The sequence below is a fragment of the Oncorhynchus gorbuscha genome, linkage group LG07 (genome assembly GCF_021184085.1).
Source record: "Oncorhynchus gorbuscha isolate QuinsamMale2020 ecotype Even-year linkage group LG07, OgorEven_v1.0, whole genome shotgun sequence".
Taxonomy (NCBI): Eukaryota; Metazoa; Chordata; class Actinopteri; order Salmoniformes; family Salmonidae; genus Oncorhynchus; species Oncorhynchus gorbuscha.
Window position 1 is genome coordinate 26351081 of NC_060179.1, and position 16851 is coordinate 26367931.

General features: G+C 42.2%; 1 protein-coding gene across 6 annotated transcripts in view; it reads right to left on the minus strand.

Moving 5' to 3' along the window:
- The window catches only part of myo3a (myosin IIIA), an 83667-nt gene that overhangs the window by 7348 nt on the left and 59468 nt on the right, over window positions 1-16851 (minus strand). For 4 of the 6 annotated variants that reach the window (XM_046355972.1, XM_046355970.1, XM_046355975.1 and 1 more), the window contains 18 exons: window positions 16263-16389; window positions 15116-15326; window positions 14746-14893; window positions 13185-13338; window positions 12559-12647; window positions 12222-12351; window positions 11145-11239; window positions 10822-10866; window positions 9447-9530; window positions 8797-8880; window positions 8233-8438; window positions 7977-8088; window positions 7701-7863; window positions 7455-7544; window positions 7231-7354; window positions 5400-6597; window positions 5137-5281; window positions 2048-2139 (listed from right to left, as the gene is read on the minus strand). In XM_046355972.1, the coding sequence (XP_046211928.1) occupies window positions 2048-2139; window positions 5137-5281; window positions 5400-6597; window positions 7231-7354; window positions 7455-7544; window positions 7701-7863; window positions 7977-8088; window positions 8233-8438; window positions 8797-8880; window positions 9447-9530; window positions 10822-10866; window positions 11145-11239; window positions 12222-12351; window positions 12559-12647; window positions 13185-13338; window positions 14746-14893; window positions 15116-15326; window positions 16263-16389 (3297 nt within the window). The remainder of the gene's footprint in view (window positions 1-2047; window positions 2140-5136; window positions 5282-5399; window positions 6598-7230; window positions 7355-7454; window positions 7545-7700; window positions 7864-7976; window positions 8089-8232; window positions 8439-8796; window positions 8881-9446; window positions 9531-10821; window positions 10867-11144; window positions 11240-12221; window positions 12352-12558; window positions 12648-13184; window positions 13339-14745; window positions 14894-15115; window positions 15327-16262; window positions 16390-16851) is intronic. The other 2 variants (XM_046355974.1, XM_046355976.1) reach the window with 2 other exon arrangements.

Below are 16851 nucleotides of genomic sequence, written 5' to 3' on the forward strand. Positions count from 1 at the left end.
ATTCAAATCTGTGAATATGTTTAGCTCTATAGCCTACTTACAAGATGTATAGCCTCCAATATAGCCTTCGAGACTATGTAAAAACGTAGAACTTAAAGCCGGCAGGTGATTAGTCCAGTAGTCAATCGATCTTTTGGTTGACTAACAATTAAGATCAGCTAGCTTGAGATCAGTTGAAGCTGAAGGGATGAGGTTGGAACAAACCTGCAGGGACTCTCCAGCCCCTACTTTGTGCCTTTCTAGTGCATACTGAAATTATTAGACAGAAATATTTCAACAATATAACACATAATGGAGTGCATCAAGGCGTAACTTCTTTGGGACAGGGGGCTGTATTGAGTAGCTTGGATAAAAAGGTGCCCAGAGTAAACTGCCTGCTACTCAGTCCTAAAAGAATATGCATATAGTTAGTAGATTTGGATAGAAAACACTGAAGTTTCTAAAAATGTTTGAATGATATCTGTTAGTATAACAGAGCTCATATGGCAGGCAAAAACCTGAGAAAAAATCCAACCAGGAAGTGGGAAATCTGAGGTTTGTAGTTTTCAACTCTTTGCCTATCCATGATACAGTGTCTATGGGGTCATATTGCACTTCCTAAGGCTTCCACTAGAAGTCAACAGTCTTTAGAACGTTGTTTGATGGGGGGAATGGGAGCTGAACGAGTCAGAGGTCTGCCAGAGTGCCATGAGCTGACCACGCACGTTCACGTGAGAGTTAGCTTGCGTTCCATTGCATTTCTGAAGACAAAGGAATTCTCCGGTTGGAATTTTTTTGAAGATTTATGATAAAAACACCCTAAAGATTGATTCTATACATCGTTTGACATGTTTCTGCGGACTGTAAACTGAACTTATTTACTTTTTGTCTGCTCGCGCCTCATGAATTTGGATTACTGGGCTAAACGCGCGAACAAAAAGGAGGTATTTGGACATAAATGATGGACTTTATTGAACAATTCAAACATTTATAGTGGAACTGGGATTCCTGGGGGTGCATTCTGATGAAGATCATCAAAGGTAAGTTAATATTTATAATGCTATTTCTGACTTTGTTGACTCCACAAAATGGCAGATATCTGTATGGCTTGCTTTGTTGTCTTAGCGCTGTGTCAGATTATTGCATGTTGTGCTTTTTCGGTAAAGATTTTTAAAAATCTGACACAGCAGTTGCATTAGGGAGAAGTGGATCTAAAATTCCATGCATAACACTTGTATCTTTTAGCAATGTTTATTATGAGTATTTCTGTAAATTGATGTGGCTCTCTGAAAAATCACTGGATGTTTTGGAACTACTGAACATAACGAGCCAATGTAAACTGAGATTTTTGGATATAAATATGAACTTTATCGAACAAAACATACATGTATTGTGTAACATGAACTCCTATGAGTGTCATCTGATGAAGATCAACAAAGGTTAGTGATTCATTTTCTCTATTTCTGCTTTTTGTGACTCAACTCTTTGGCTGGAAAAATGGCTGTGTTTTTCTGTGACTAGGTACTGACCTAACATAATCGTTTGGTGTGCTTTCGTCGTAAAGCCTTTTTGAAATCAGACACTGTGGCTGGATTTACAACCAGTTCATCTTTAAAATGATGTGAAATACTTGTATGTTTGAGGAATTTTAATTATGGGATTTCTGTTGTTTTGAATTTGGCACCCTGCACTTTCACTGGCTGTTGGTGGGACGCTACCATCCCGAATATCCCAGAGAGGTTAATAGCACACCCAATAGGATTCAAGTTGAATCTATACCAGTTGAGAGCCTTGTACGGTTTTGTAATATGCTTTCCTGCTTTCCATCGGAGCACTTGAAGTTGTCATGGACAGACCTTGGCAAAACTACATTAATGGAAAACTTTAAGGTTGGAAAACTTCTAACAACAGAGATTGTTACATTCCCTTTGATCTTGTGTCTTAATCACTCTTGGAGAAAAATGGCCACATCAATAATGTAGTGCGAATGCCCATAGATAAAAATGCAATTATTACAGTGCTGTAAAGGTGACAGAGAAGGTGACTGTATGGATGGAGTCAGACTCACATGGATGAGGTTGTAGTACGTAGAGTCCTCAGGGGTGTTGAGCGTCTTTGGCTGCTGGGTTCTGCGAGGCGTCCGACACACTTTCAGATCGACTGAAACATCACAACAACAAAAAGTACTTTGATTTCCAAGTAGCTAGAGAAAGTAGACATAGGTGTATTGTTATCCAGGTTATTAATTTTTATCTACAGTATTTTTCATTATTGTGACTTGACAAATCCCTGGTTCATCATTTTTAAAAGAGTGCTATGTAATAAACAGAGACATTTTGTGTCCTTGTGGGTTTGTTTTACACAGGAACTGAGTGAAAACAGTTTTTTCATGTTATGCTTGAGAAAATGGCTTCCAAAAGACTAGCATGAGGAGGCGATTGACCCCTTGAGGGCAGCGAGAACACACAATGACTCCCTGTTGGTTAACTCTACTCCACTTCACACTATTCTGCACTATTCTGCACGCTCTAATATTTCCATCACTGCCTTTAAACATAGCTTCCGAGAGGACAAACATTGCTACAATTGTAGCAATACCTGAAGAGAATATTACCTGGAAATAATTTTGAAATGGGAGGGCGTTTTAATAATGGTGGCTTCAGGAGATTCTATTCTACCAAAGACTTAAAGATTTTGTAACTTTTATTGTTAAAAATCATTATCCTAAGTATAAATATGGTAAAGTACACACATTAAACTGTAAAAAAAGAAGTTTTACACAACTGCAAACTGCAAACTTCAAAAAGAAGGGCATTCAAGGAGTTCGTTTGATGGTAATTTGTAATGTCATCGCCAACCTCACTACTGATGAACAATAGAGGAACAATGGAGAACAAAAGAGGAAAGGTCCACCTGCCCACTTGTTTCATGAGACACCTGGACTACCTATTGAGATGGATATTTTGTTAAGCAAATCAGGTGATAAATGAGCTGAAAAGGAGACTGGAGTAGGACTTTAAGTTTTGAGAATTTTAGGTATTTTACAAACTTAAATGTCCCCAAAAATCGTAAGCCTACATTATTCAGTTAAACTAACCTCATGGGCTTAGGGTTTGGATGCTATGTAGCCTACTTGAGACTGATATTTGGCCTAAAGAGCTGTATGTAAAATTGACTTAGGCCGTTATGTTAGACCCTGTTTTTCTAAAGACTTACTTAAGAGGCTTTATGACTGGGCGTATGATCACTGGAGAGGCTATTGGGGGTGAACACATGGTTTCCAGGTGCCATTCCATACACTCTGTTCCATAAATGATTATGAGCTGTGCTCCCCTCAGCAGCCTCTACTGTGTTCCATATTATGATGACCTATAGGTCTCAGTAATCTATTGAATAACATGTGTATGTGTGCATATGGATGCAGTATGTAAGGTAAAGGCTGTATTTCATGCATGGGTTGGCATAGTTTGTCATATTATTGAACCTGTCTATTTAAAGGTCGTCAGTGATTCTGTATTGCTCAAAGGAGAAAAGCTCATTTGAAATCCCCATATTAATGGTTGTTGTAATTGCCACAGCGGTGCCTTATGAAACGTGATTAGCATTTAATGACCTTTTCCATGAAGTGAAATATGATTGGCATTCTAAGAAATGTCCCCAACTTTCTTTCTGCATATAAAAATTAGTATTTTAATTGAAATGTAGCGAGGTATGAGGACAGCTTATTATTGGATCAAATCAAAGACATTTTGGAGGATATAATGTCTCTGGAAATGAATTCTGCTCCTCAGGCAATGTGTTGCTGTTAAGAACACCTTGTAAAGGGCACACATAGCAGGCATCTCAAGAGATTGCATTTTGGATTGTATTGTTGTGGTGAGTTGTTATTGTACTAATATAGCGTATATCTCACATTCAGAAAATGCAGATCTGATACCAGGTTACCTATTGTGTTGAGCTGCCGCTTTATACTTAGACACAGCACTGCAAGCAGCCACACATAGTCCCCATATTCTAGGCTCTCACAATCCAATATGAGAAAGTCACCCATGACACCAATAAAACTAATCATGGATGACACAATAATTATATTTCTTCCCGACACCTGGTAAACTTATGATGATAATAACATTTCAGCTGCCAGACGGATTTGACACACCAAGCACTGAGATGCTGAACTTTCACTCTGCCAGCTCCCTTGCTCATCCTTTCAAAGCAATTGCACATATCACAGGTGGGAATCAAATTCATTTTCTGATGACGCATCGCGTCGAGAACCGCTTTCCGGTTTTGGCACTTGACATCCCCAGGTTTTTTAAAGATACAATCTAGCCTTAATGAGAGAGAAAACAGAGCTTTGTCCGCTGATAAAATCATCAGCTAGTGCGAAGCGGAGACATAACAAAAGCTGTGCCTTCTTTTCCCCATCTTGTTTCACACCTGAGGCAGGGATGACTGAGCACAGGCTGAAAGTAGCACCTGAAATAAGGAGAATGATTTCACAAAAAGGGGGAAATGACACAATACATAAAAAAACGCGATAATATCTGTGCACTTCACACATTGAGAAAGCTGCTTCGAAAAATGTAAATACTTGAAATGCGTTTGCCATATTGTGTGGTCTTATAGGGCCAACCTGACACTCAAAGAAACACTGGTCACAAGTTCTCTTTACAAATGAAGAAGGAGTTGGTTATGGAAGTAAAGGCTATTTGCAAGTGCACCCTGTCTTATTTCAATGAGTGTCAGTGAACTCTATTCAGCTCTCTGTCTTATTTCAATGAGTGTCAGTGAACTCTATTCAGCTCTCTGTCTTATTTCAATGAGTGTCAGTGAACTCTATTCAGCTCTCTGTCTGCGAGGGATAGTCTTGGAGCTGTTTGACCAAGCAGACGAGCCAGGAGCCCACCGGAATGATGGATAGACCAGAATAGAAGGGTTTGCTTTTTCAGACAGGAAATGATACGCAACACTGCCAGAGTGACTCGGGATCACCATTAGTACTTCCAGTTGGTTTTTGTATAAAACCAGTCTACAATATTTAGATTTAATTATTCTCAAATGTATTGGATTTCATCCATGTCTGTACTCAACAGTACATTTGTTGTGTCTTTGCTATGTACAATGTCTTGTGGTTTTCACACAAGTCAGACTTACCTGATTGCTGATGGTTGGCGGCAAAGCCATTGACTGCCTGCCCTTTGACAAACATGCCGTTATTGGCTGGGTTTATCTGGTGGGCCAGGATGATCTCGTTCAGCTTCTGCTGGAGGCTCATGTAGTTCTGGGAAGACGTTGTGACCTGTTGCATAGACAATGGACAATTGATACATATAATCAAAAGGTTAGGGGTTCAGAACCCCAAGAAAAGCTGTTGGCAGACGTATCAAGTGGGTTATAGTGGATTAGTACTAGATTACCTCTTTAGAAAAGACCTCCAGCTCCTCCGTATCTCTCTGGGCTGTGGCCTTCAGGTTCTTCCTGTCCTTGTAGCCCCTGAACTGGCTCTGGATCTTCACCGCTGCCTGCTCCTCGTCATACCTATCCCCTCCCTGAGACTCTGTCTCCTCTATGCGAACCAGCTCTACATCGGTGAGGTCCACAACCCTGTCCTCAACCTTCAATCCTTCCTCCTGTTCCTCAACCATGGGTTCCTCCTTGCTCCTTTTGACCCGTTCTCTCTCCTCCTTGAATTTCTTTCTATCCCGGTGTCCTCTGAAATTGCTCTGCAGAACGGTGGCAGCTTTTTCCTCGTCTGGCTCCGACTGGCTTGCGGTGGACGGCTCTGGTTGGGGTTCTAGCGTTGGCTCCTGTGGCTGGACTAGTTCTTGTTTGGGTTGTTCTTTGGCCTCTTTCGCCTTCTTTTTCTTGGGGATTTTTCCTTCCTCCTGCAGGCGTTTGCGCTCCTTGTGGCCACGGAAGTTACTTTGGATGACCGTTGCTGCCTTGACCTCATCTACTTCCCCCTTCTCTTCCATTCCTGCAGACACGGCTGCTGTCTCTGGAACCTTTGACATTGCTTCTGGTTTTGACATACCTTCTACCTTTGCGGTCTCATCTTCAGTTGGGCTCATAACTCTCTGTTTCCTTGCTGGGATCTTGCCTTCTTCAACCAGCCTCTTCCTCTCTTTGTGGCCCCTGAAGTTGCTCTGGAGAACTGTAGCTGCCTTAGCTTCCTGTTCCGGGTTAACCTCCTCCCCTTCTGCTCGCTCTGCATTCTGTTGCTCGTCAATTTCTGTGTCTTCCTCATCCACCAGCTCTTCACCCACTTCAGTGTGCTCATCGTCGTCGTCCTCTTCCGCCTTGGCCGTGTCTTCATCCTCTTCCTCCTCCTCCGCAACTTCGGTCAACCCATTCTCCTCTTCCTTTTCCACTGCAAACTCCTGCTCCTCCTCTTCATCCTCCTCGACAATAGCAGACTCCAACTCCACAGGTGAGGGTGACCTTAGTCTCAAATCATCTCCGGACAGTGTCTTGTGGCGCTCCCTGAGTTTCTTTCTCTCCTTATAGCCTCTGTAATTACTCTGGAGGACCACGGCAGATTTGGCCATCTCTTCCTCCTCCAGTTTGGCAGCTTCGATCCTCTCTTTCTCTATCCTGTCTTTCTCAATGGCCTCCCTAAAGAGAATGCAGTTGATTTTTCTCTGAACAGAATCAAACTCAATGTCACATGTTTATGATCTGGAACAACTATAGGTGGTATACTCCACATATACGTTGATATGAAGAGTTGTTCCTGTCTTGTCAGCAGCTAATGGAGATCCTAATAAATACTGAAATACCAATTATGAATTGGGTGGTTCGAAGCCCTGAATGCTGATTTGTTGAAAGCAGTGGTATATCAGACAATATACCACGGATATGACAAAAAAAATACTTTTTAATGTTCTAATTACGTTGGTAACCAGTTTATTATAGCATTAAGGCACATTGGGGGTTTGTGGTATATGGCCAATATACGTTGTGCATAAGAACAGCCCATATCTATGGTATATTGACCATATACCACACCACCTTGGGCCTTAGTGCTTAAATATAAAATGTATACTAAATAAAACATCAACTTCACAATGCTTAAAAAGTTCTGTATCTACTGTCCTACATTTGACTGTGACTATGTTTTTGCGTAGTGCAGGTCCATCGACATGGTTGTCCTTACCTTTTCTTTAAAGAGTTCTGGATCTACTGTCCTACATTTGACTGTGACTATGTTTTTGCGTAGTGCAGGTCCATCGACATGGTTGTCCTTACCTTTTCTTTTTGAAACTCTTCCTCTCCCGGTGTCCCCTGTAATGGGCCTGAATCTTGGCTGCTGCTTTATTTTTTTCCTCCACCAACTCCTTGTACTTCCTCTTGGCGAGGTGTCCTCGGAAAACTGCAGAATAGGAGGGTACAAGTTGAAGCTACACTAAACGTACCACGTATTCCTCTGAACACGAGCAAACCGATCTTAGAAAACAAAATCGTCTCCTCACCAGCCTGTAACTGGGTGATGAAGGTCTCAAACTTGGCTTTGCTTAATTTATCATCAGCACATCTCCTCCGTACTTTATGTCCTCTGTACGCTGGTGGACGATATATTAGAGACAAATCATTAACATACAGATATGAACTATTGTTTATGATAATAATGACGTTAACAGTATTTGCACACGTTTAAAAGGAACTGGGACAGTTTTGGTTCCACTATGGTCATGAGGTCAAAGTGACCACGTATTGACCTGATTGTATGGCCACAGCGCTCTGTGCTCTCTTCTCCAGTATTTTGCGGTAACGTTTGGCCCCCAGCCAGCCCCGGACGTAGGCCTGGACCAGAACGATGCGGTCTATGGTCTGCCTCACCATCAGGTTTAGGGTCTCCACATGGTAGTACTTCAGAAATACCTGAGACACCACATCGAAACACAATCGAAGGGTGTAGACTCAGTCATACTCTCCATGAGATTTGTCTAATCATTTACATTTGACTACAAAATACTCCATGAATGTGACCTTACTTTCGTTTTGCCCAGGACCCAATTTTCCAGTTTGGCTTTTTCCAATATAGCTGCACAAGTCTCTGGGCTCGAATCTGGCTCTTTGTGCGCATGGAAAGCTAGTATGTAGTACCTGCAACAACCAATACTAGACTTACCAAACCATTCCTGCACACTATTAGCCTAAAACCTTCCAAATGAGTTGTCTATTCTTCTAGTCATTCACAAGCAATAAGTGGGAGCCTATGGAGTCTTTTCTATGATTAGGATCACCAACCTGTTGACAAAGTTGGCGTAGAGGATGCGGTGAGAGTAGCCCTGCCGGCGGATCTTAGCTGTCTCCAGGACACCTGTGTAACGCAGCTGCACCAGCACCTTCTCCCGGTCAAACTTACTGGCCTGCCGGTCATTGTTGGGCTTGATGCAGCGCACAAAGTGGGGCTGTCCCGCCACCATCTTGGATAGCAGGTCCATTAGGGAATACTGGTGAATGAAGAGGCAGGAAGTGAGTAGTTTACCTAAAGCATCCAATCAAAACTAGTGTCCAGGTAAAGACCTGAATAAGACGAAAATGCCTATTCTTGAATTCCTGTATGAGAAGACATATTTAGTTGCTTTCTTTTCCCGTGTAAACCAGTATTTATAATCAAATTGTCCAGGGGTACTGGTACAACGCCAAGGAGATAAATAGGTACACATTACATGTCACAGTACGCAAATGTGCTGTACTACCAGTCAGTTCATCAACAGAGCTGTACTACCATTCAGAGCTATACTACCAGGGTTGGGGATAATCTATCCACTCAGTAATGTAGGAAGTGATCAAGTGAGACATTCTTACTCTGAAGTAGGAAGCTACTGTCTGTGTTCTCATGTTGGTGGACTCTCTAGGATGGTGGGTGGTCTCTCCAGTTCCAGTATCACCCTGGACACACAAAACACAGAGTTTATCAAAAAGGATTCGCCACAGGTTGATTGATGGTAGGTGTATTTGTTGAGTTATATCAGTGAATATTGAGAAAAAAACAGTATTATATGTATTATATATAGTGTAAAATACTATGGGCCAGTTTCCCGGACACTGATCAATTTCAGTCTTGGACTTAAACGCCATGTCGTTGGAGATTCTCCATTGAGATTGATGTTAAAACCAAGGCTTAATATCTCAGTCTAGGGAAAACTGGCCCTAAAAGATGTTGTAGAATATTACGTTTTCTTTCTCATTGACTGAACGGTACGAGTATGAAATCATTATGGATTGGAAGTTATTCATCAATGTGTAATTAACATGAAAAGCAATGATGTGTTAGATGAGGGCTCTGAACCCCAAAATACTGTCATGTGAATAACAAATAGGCAACAGCCTAAAATGGGTATCAACATTCAGAAGCCTTATTACCCCAATCATCTGTGTATCATATTTTTTCATGGAATTGTCTCTCATTTTTGTTGTTGTGTGAAAATCACAAAATTTAGAAAATCACCAATCACCGTTTGAATATGTACTGTGTGATCGAGAAGCAAGAAAGGCTTGTGTTTTTTTTCTGGGGTGAGAGTTAATTTCCGAGAAGAAGGCTGCAAGAGATGCATAAAGAGGAAGGAAGCGTAAACAAACACGAGCCAAGTTAGGAATCAAGTTTGCATAATGACAACTTGTTTTAAATGTTTAATGCTGAGTATTGACTTCAGAGGTGCGAAATTAGACGTTTGTGACAAAGGACAGTGACCACTTGATCATAAGAGAATGTATGTGTTAAGTCAGTTTGTTTCAACTGGCATTGCTAGATATGGCATGGATTATAAGGATTTTACCACAGAGGAACTAGCTATTTTCCTGCTTATGATCATTGGTGAAACTGACATTTAAAAAAAATCCAGACACTTGAAAATCTGTGGGATTTTTCTTATTCCATAAAACGCCCTCTGAGAATTTCCAACAATGTTCTCAATAGCAGAGTAATAAGGAGAGCGCATAGTATAAATGCAAAGATATGCTAATCTGGGACACCGCCAAATACGAACCTTGAAACATTGCACATGAGTTACATTGCTCACTAAAAAGCAACAGCACTGACAAAACACACCTTTACACCATGAGTCTAAAACATTTCTAAAATTACACTTTCACTCTCATGACTACAGGAGGAGTCTCTGATGTGCTTTCTTAGGCAGAAATGTCAAATATGCAGATGAATGGAAATACATGCATGTACTCATCAAAGACAGTTAATTGCCTGGTTTAGCCTCTGCCGATGGCCCTCAGGTATACAAATTGGTTTGACAAAGTGGGAATTGTGACTTAAAAAAATGCAATTTTCCTCTTCCCCTACCAATCAGATTAGTATGGGGTACTGGAAAGTAAAGGGTTGTGCCCTTTTCGTGGGGAAGGTACGTTCTCGGGGTAACTTTAGGTTGTTATGCAGAAATACAACAAACAACTTTAAGTTGATAATGTTATGACTTCAATCTCTTACTAGTGTGTGAAGGGCACATCCTCAAAACTAGTCGATACCATGAGGCGTGGTGTCATAAACAGAAATAACCCCATTAAAGCAAGGTAAATGAGAAAAGATCCAAATTACCAGTCATACGCACATGAAAGCCTCTCCTTTAACATCTAATCAGACAATCAATTCACTCTGAGGTTCTAAGGAATATCAAAAAGACTCTGCTTTTGCAGCCAAACTTAATAGATTCTCACTCTCATCTATTGAAAGGGAAATACGAAAGGATAGGAATTGGACGAGCCACGAAGAAAAACAAATGTAAAACGACTAGTCTTAATATTTCCTAGGGGTGGGTAGATGGTTTGCCACACAACACAGATACAACATAGATACAACATAGACAGAGAGATTGCCATTACCTCACAGAGTGACATACTAGAACTGAATAACTTAAGCACTCCCATCTTTACAAGGATAAAAGCAGAGAGAGACAGGGGAGAGAGAGAGAGAGAGAGAGAGAGAGAGAGAGAGAGACAGGGGAGAGTCAGAGAGGACACACATGGTTAGTTTATCTGAAAGAGAAAGCGAGACTGGAAAAAAAGACAGCATTATTTTCCCAAAGATTTTTGATATGGAATTACAATGAGGACACTTAGCGTTACTGTATTGGAAAAGGGAAGCAAGAAAGGCAATGCGACAGAACTATAAACTCTGTTTGAGTGTGTACAATGGAAAATCTTACCTTGGCAAAGTTCATGGTGCGGTGAGGGTGTGCTGGGGTGCGAGGCATGCTCATGAGTGTGTTCATTCCTTTACCCTTTGTGTGGGCCAAATTACCTAGAGGATAGAGAGATAGCGGGAGAGAAGTTGAGAACAAATGGACATGCTACACCCCACTTTCAAAAGAGGAAAGAGTTAGTGCGATAACTGGCAATCAGCGCCTTCACGGAAAAACAAAAAGGCAGTAGTTAGACATGCCAGTGGACATTTAGATACAACCAAATCAAGTTGTACTAAAATGGAAGAAGGTGGAGGGAATATGTGGGAGAAATAAATGAAACAAGCTTGACCCCATAGAGCAAGTTACTCTAAAGAGGGAAAATTCCAAGTTAGCAAAAGAAGGCAATCTGAAAATCAAAATTAGTGATGCAACATCAGCCATGCAAATTCATCAACAAACATAGACAGAATTATTAGATAATGTCAGGTGTAGAGCTATAGGCCGATGCTATTTCAATAGCACACAGCTATAGAGAAGTGGACTGGCTCTCTGCTAATCTCTCCAGTAGCGTGCTAGCATGTCATCGCTTTCGTGAGGGCAGTAGGGATGACAGTACAAAGGGGGAGGAGAGGTTGCCGTAGCTCAATAAAACAGCTTCAGGGGTATATTAAAGAGTGATTATGGGATTGCTGATTGGATTTGAGCTCAGTTGGCCTCGTCCTCTGCCTATGAAGGGTACTCACGCTGCAAAGACCAGCTTGTCACAACAAAAGCCCTGCCTCCAACAACAACAGGCCGCACTGAAACAAGTGACATGGACCGGTTTTCTTTGGTTCTTTGGCATTTAGCATTTCAATTTAGACCAATAAACACATTTGTTTACATCGGCATTCATTTCTTATAAATATTGAGGTTGTTACGATATAATATTTGAATAATCACCACAAGGCAAGTAAGGAGAGAGTCAGATGGGAATAAAATCAATGCCTTGCTTGACAAGAAAACTGCCAATTTGAGAGACTACCTCAATAATTATGAAAACATAGGTTAGTTGATTGTGCTAAAAGACAGAGTTGCTATTAGACCATGTGTGTTTACCTGTTTTGGTGAGCGGGTGGGTGACCAGTTTGCGAATCAGCTGATTTTCTGACGACCTCAGTAGAAGAACAATATCTGCCGGTAGTGTATCTCTGTTCTTAGAGAGGAAGCCTGCAGCGTTGTAGATCACCTAAACACGATCAACAGAGGGGGTAAGAAGACCTGTATGCACAAACACGGTTTTACAGCAAACTCAGCTTATTACACCTGCTACTGTTATTCACATTTCGGGTTGGGGTTTCCCCATATCCTGTCTTTTTTTCTTCATTATTATTGCCAACTCTAAATATTTGACCTAAAACATATATTTGATGTATTAGACAGGAGGCCTTATAACCTTTCCAGCATAGTGATGAATTCCAAAGCCAAGGTCCACCCTTTTTGGTCTCCAAAAGTTTTTGGATTTCAGATTGTCTTCAAACTTTTCTACAATGGACAAAGTTCACAGGTTAATTAACTAGCAGTCCAAGCTGGATGGCTAAGCATGCACACATAATTGAATGACAGAATAAACAAGAATGCATACACATAACATACTCGCAAGGCTGCTAATTATTTAAAAAGCAATGTTTAAACTACTTTTAGGTCCTCCTAAATGAACCTACTGAATAATTCATGACTTGAGTGGGGGAGTGGCTTAGCTAACAGGATAAAACTGGTGTACACGTCCTAATAATAATGATAATATGAATAATCATTTCTTAGACTTATATGGCGCTTTTCTAGACACCCAAAGCGCTTTACATAGTATTGGAGGGAGCTCACCTCAACCACCACCAATGTGAAGCAGAGACCTGGGTAATGCACGACAACCAGTTTGTGCCAGAACACCCATTGGGGAGCCATGATGAAAATGGGGCCACGTTGGACACTTAACCAGGACACCGATCACTGCCCTGAGGCATTTGGGATTAGATCTTAGTAGCTACACGAGGACTGAGTGAGGACTCTGTGGGGACTTGCCTACAAGGGTTTGGTCGGTGGCTTGGGGAAAACGGCTCTCCTCGTCCAGCAGTGACAGCATGCCCATGGGCTTCTGCAGAAACAGGTCCAGGAGAGGACGGTTGTCCTCATACTCAATCACCCTGGCGTCCACATCCTCATTCAGGTACTCGTCCTATAGGACAGGGTAAGGGACAGAAAGATTTCCATTGGAACGGTGAAGCTGGTTTTGAATGAAAGCAAAACCATATCTGACAGATAACATCACCCTGGGTAGGTTTAGTTTAGTTCTTCATGTTTGGCTCACTTGATAAAGTCAAGGCCCAACTATGAGTCAGAAACATCACAGAACATACAGTATATGTCTCTCTAGAGGTGAAGCACAAAATTGAAATTCAACGTCAAAGCTTTTAGGTAGAGCTGGGACGACATCGACATCGACCATACCGCTCACTTATCGCAGGTTCATTATGATAAGTAGCCTTTAACTAGAGAAAATGTGAAACTTTAAATGAAATAAGTTTGCTAATATGGGTGATTGTTAATGGGACAACCATCAAACTACTAGTAGTAGTAAAAGACAATAAAAAAACTGTGGTGCACAAACATATCGTTCTGTTTATCGTTATGGCATCAATCCAGGCAATTTATCGCAATATGGATTTTTGTCGATGCTTCCCTGCTCTACTTTTATGTACCCGTGTTCACAATGGGTACAGACGCACAGACAAACACGCTCACGCATGCACACAAGGCATCTAATATCTGGAACAGAACACAGCATTAGCCTCAGGTAAAGTCATTCTGAATCTGCAACCTCTTCTCAGGACAGTAGGACAACGCTGCTGGAATAACATCCTGAGGAAACAAAACAAAGCTTTCCAGAGGGACACGGACAAGCATCAGAAGAGCTTGTTCCTCTGGGCTTTACTCTTATTGTTTGTCTGATAAAAACAAGTAAATATCCTTACTCTCTTCAGGAAGGATGTAGTCTATCAAGAGCCTGACGTTACAATACTGGTATGATGGTTCTGAGGAGATATACGTTGTTCTACAGATGTCTTACTGTGCAGAATTTAGGCAGGACAGTCCAGACAAATATATTGTACACTTAGCACGGTAGAAAAAGCCTTGCGTTCTGTACATACAGTACATCTGTATATCGGGGCCTTATGCCAGACTTATGCCCTGGTGCGTCCTACACTGACTGTCTTTAACTCCTAATTGACCCTCCTTTGCAATGATTTATGGAACCTCTCTATGGGGTTAGACTAAAGCATTTAACATGAGCAAACCATTCTCTGCCCGAGGCAAAAGCGCACCCCAGAGACCACGGCTGGGGAATTGTCATCCTTTCCCCATCGTAAATACAAGCGGAAGGATATTTCACCCTTACGCACTCTGTTAAAGAGCCAGGTGGACAAACGACGATGCGTTATCACCATTCACATGGAAATCAAGTCGTATCCAAAGGTGAAAAGTGCTTTGCAATGCTTCCCTGGAGGCATAGGCACACTCAGATGAGTATTCATACTATTTCCGAGAGAGACGACTGTGTTAGCGACAAGGAGGAATGGGCTACCTGCTCCCAGGCGAATATGTGTTGGTTGAAGTAGAACTGGATCTGTTCGTTGGCGATGTTGATGCAGAGCTGCTCAAACGAGTTCCTCTTGAAGTTCTCAAAGCCAAAGATGTCCAGGATGCCAATGTTCAGGCCCTTGTCATCCTCTCTGTCAGGGGGAGATCAGAAATGATTAGGTATTAAGGAAGAGTATTAGAGAGGATGAGGTAGGAGAGAGACAGATCAGGAAGGTTTTATAATGATGACAGTCGTTACAATTAGCGCCTACTAGTGAGGCTAATGTTCATTTTCAGGGCATCCGCACGCACACACTCACTCACACACTCACACACGCACTCACACACGCACACACACACGCGCGCTCTCTTACCCTAGGTGTGTGTCGGGTCGGAGCAGGGTGTTGATGCGGTTGACGATCCAGCTGAAGAGTCTGCCGTATAAGGCCTTGCCCATGGCATCCCTCACCTCCGTGGCCTTGTCCACCGTGTTGGGCCTGACGATGGTCTCGCCCCGGGCCACTACGCAGTGGGACGTCAGGGCCTCCTGGAGCTCGTCTGGACGGATACACAGCAGCGACGCCGCTGTGGGGAGAAACCCAGGGATGGAAAGAATGTATAGCTACTGGATGCTGTCACCATAGAAACGGCCCTGCGGTATTGACGTTTGCATGTAGATTTGCAGCGACAACACAGATAAAATGCACATGAACATGGATATAGACATGCGGTGTGGGTAGACAGTCAGCAGGGAGGACATTGTTGGGACGATATACTGTATGTGTATGCAAGCATGATGAAAATGTACACATTCAGAGAGATATCCTGTACACGTCCTTTACACATAAACCAGACATAGTCAAACACAAAAAGAGGACCTATTAAAAAAGATGCAGATATCCCACATGCGCGCATTCAGCAAAACAAAACCATACATGACACGCCACATCAACAAGGACACAAATCTCAACATACACACAGACATGAATGCAGCCACACTGACACAGACACGCACATTCATAGTTATCAAAACGAGATAACACTTCTTCAAACTGCAGCTGGTAAAATACGATAACTGGCTCTCACACCATGATACAGATGCTGGACCACAGTCTTAGAAAATAAATGCTTCCAAACGGGTTATTCGGCTGTCCCCATAGGTGAACCCTTTTTGAGTTTCATGTAGAACCCTCTGTGCAAAGGGTTTTTACATGGAACCCAAAAAAGGGTTCTACCTGGAACCAAAACGGTTATACCTGGAACCAAAGAGTGTTATTCAAAAGGGTTCTCATAAATTAAATTAAAATCATCAAACACAACCTAGTCCCCATGTCAGGCGTGTCAAGCTGAATTTAAAGGGACTGCATGTAAACAGGCCTGGGATACTGTAGTGCTTTATGTCTCCAGCGTTCACGCCAGGCTGGCCTCTCTGGAGAGGTAATGGGCATTAGCGGGGAAAGAGGTGATGGTCATGTTTGCTTTACATCACACCAGGTGCTGCACTGTGCGTCTGTGTCTCACCATTCTCCAGAACTGCTATGTTGGAGATGTTGCTTTTGTCGGTTTGGTGCTCGGAGGCCACGGAGGTAAACTCAATGTCGCCTGAGTTCAGGATAGCAGCCAGAGTACTGTACACACTGCCCAGCTCCTAAGGGTTCAAAATGTGTGATTAGACTTGACCTTATTGTTCAGAATATAACACATTCATACTTTGATACAAAGTCATGGAATAATCATTTGGAGATTTCATCTGAAGGCTTTTTCATAGATTCAGTGGTTCTATTGGAACTACCTAGTTAATAGCCTTGGGGCTTGGTAGCCTACAATCTGACAGAATTCCTACATCACACAAACACAAGTCTGTTTGATGGCTTTGGCATCACTGTCACATGCCGTGTCCTAATGTCACTATACTCAGACTGACATGACACCGACAAGCTCGTGATAACTCTGCTCTCTCTTGATGGGGAGCTGCTATCCAACAGCTAGCACCGTGTAAAACACCTCTCCCCCAATGTGAACTACTTGTTTGTGTGTATGTACTGACATGTATGTGTAACACACACACACACACACACACACACACACACACACACACACACACACACAC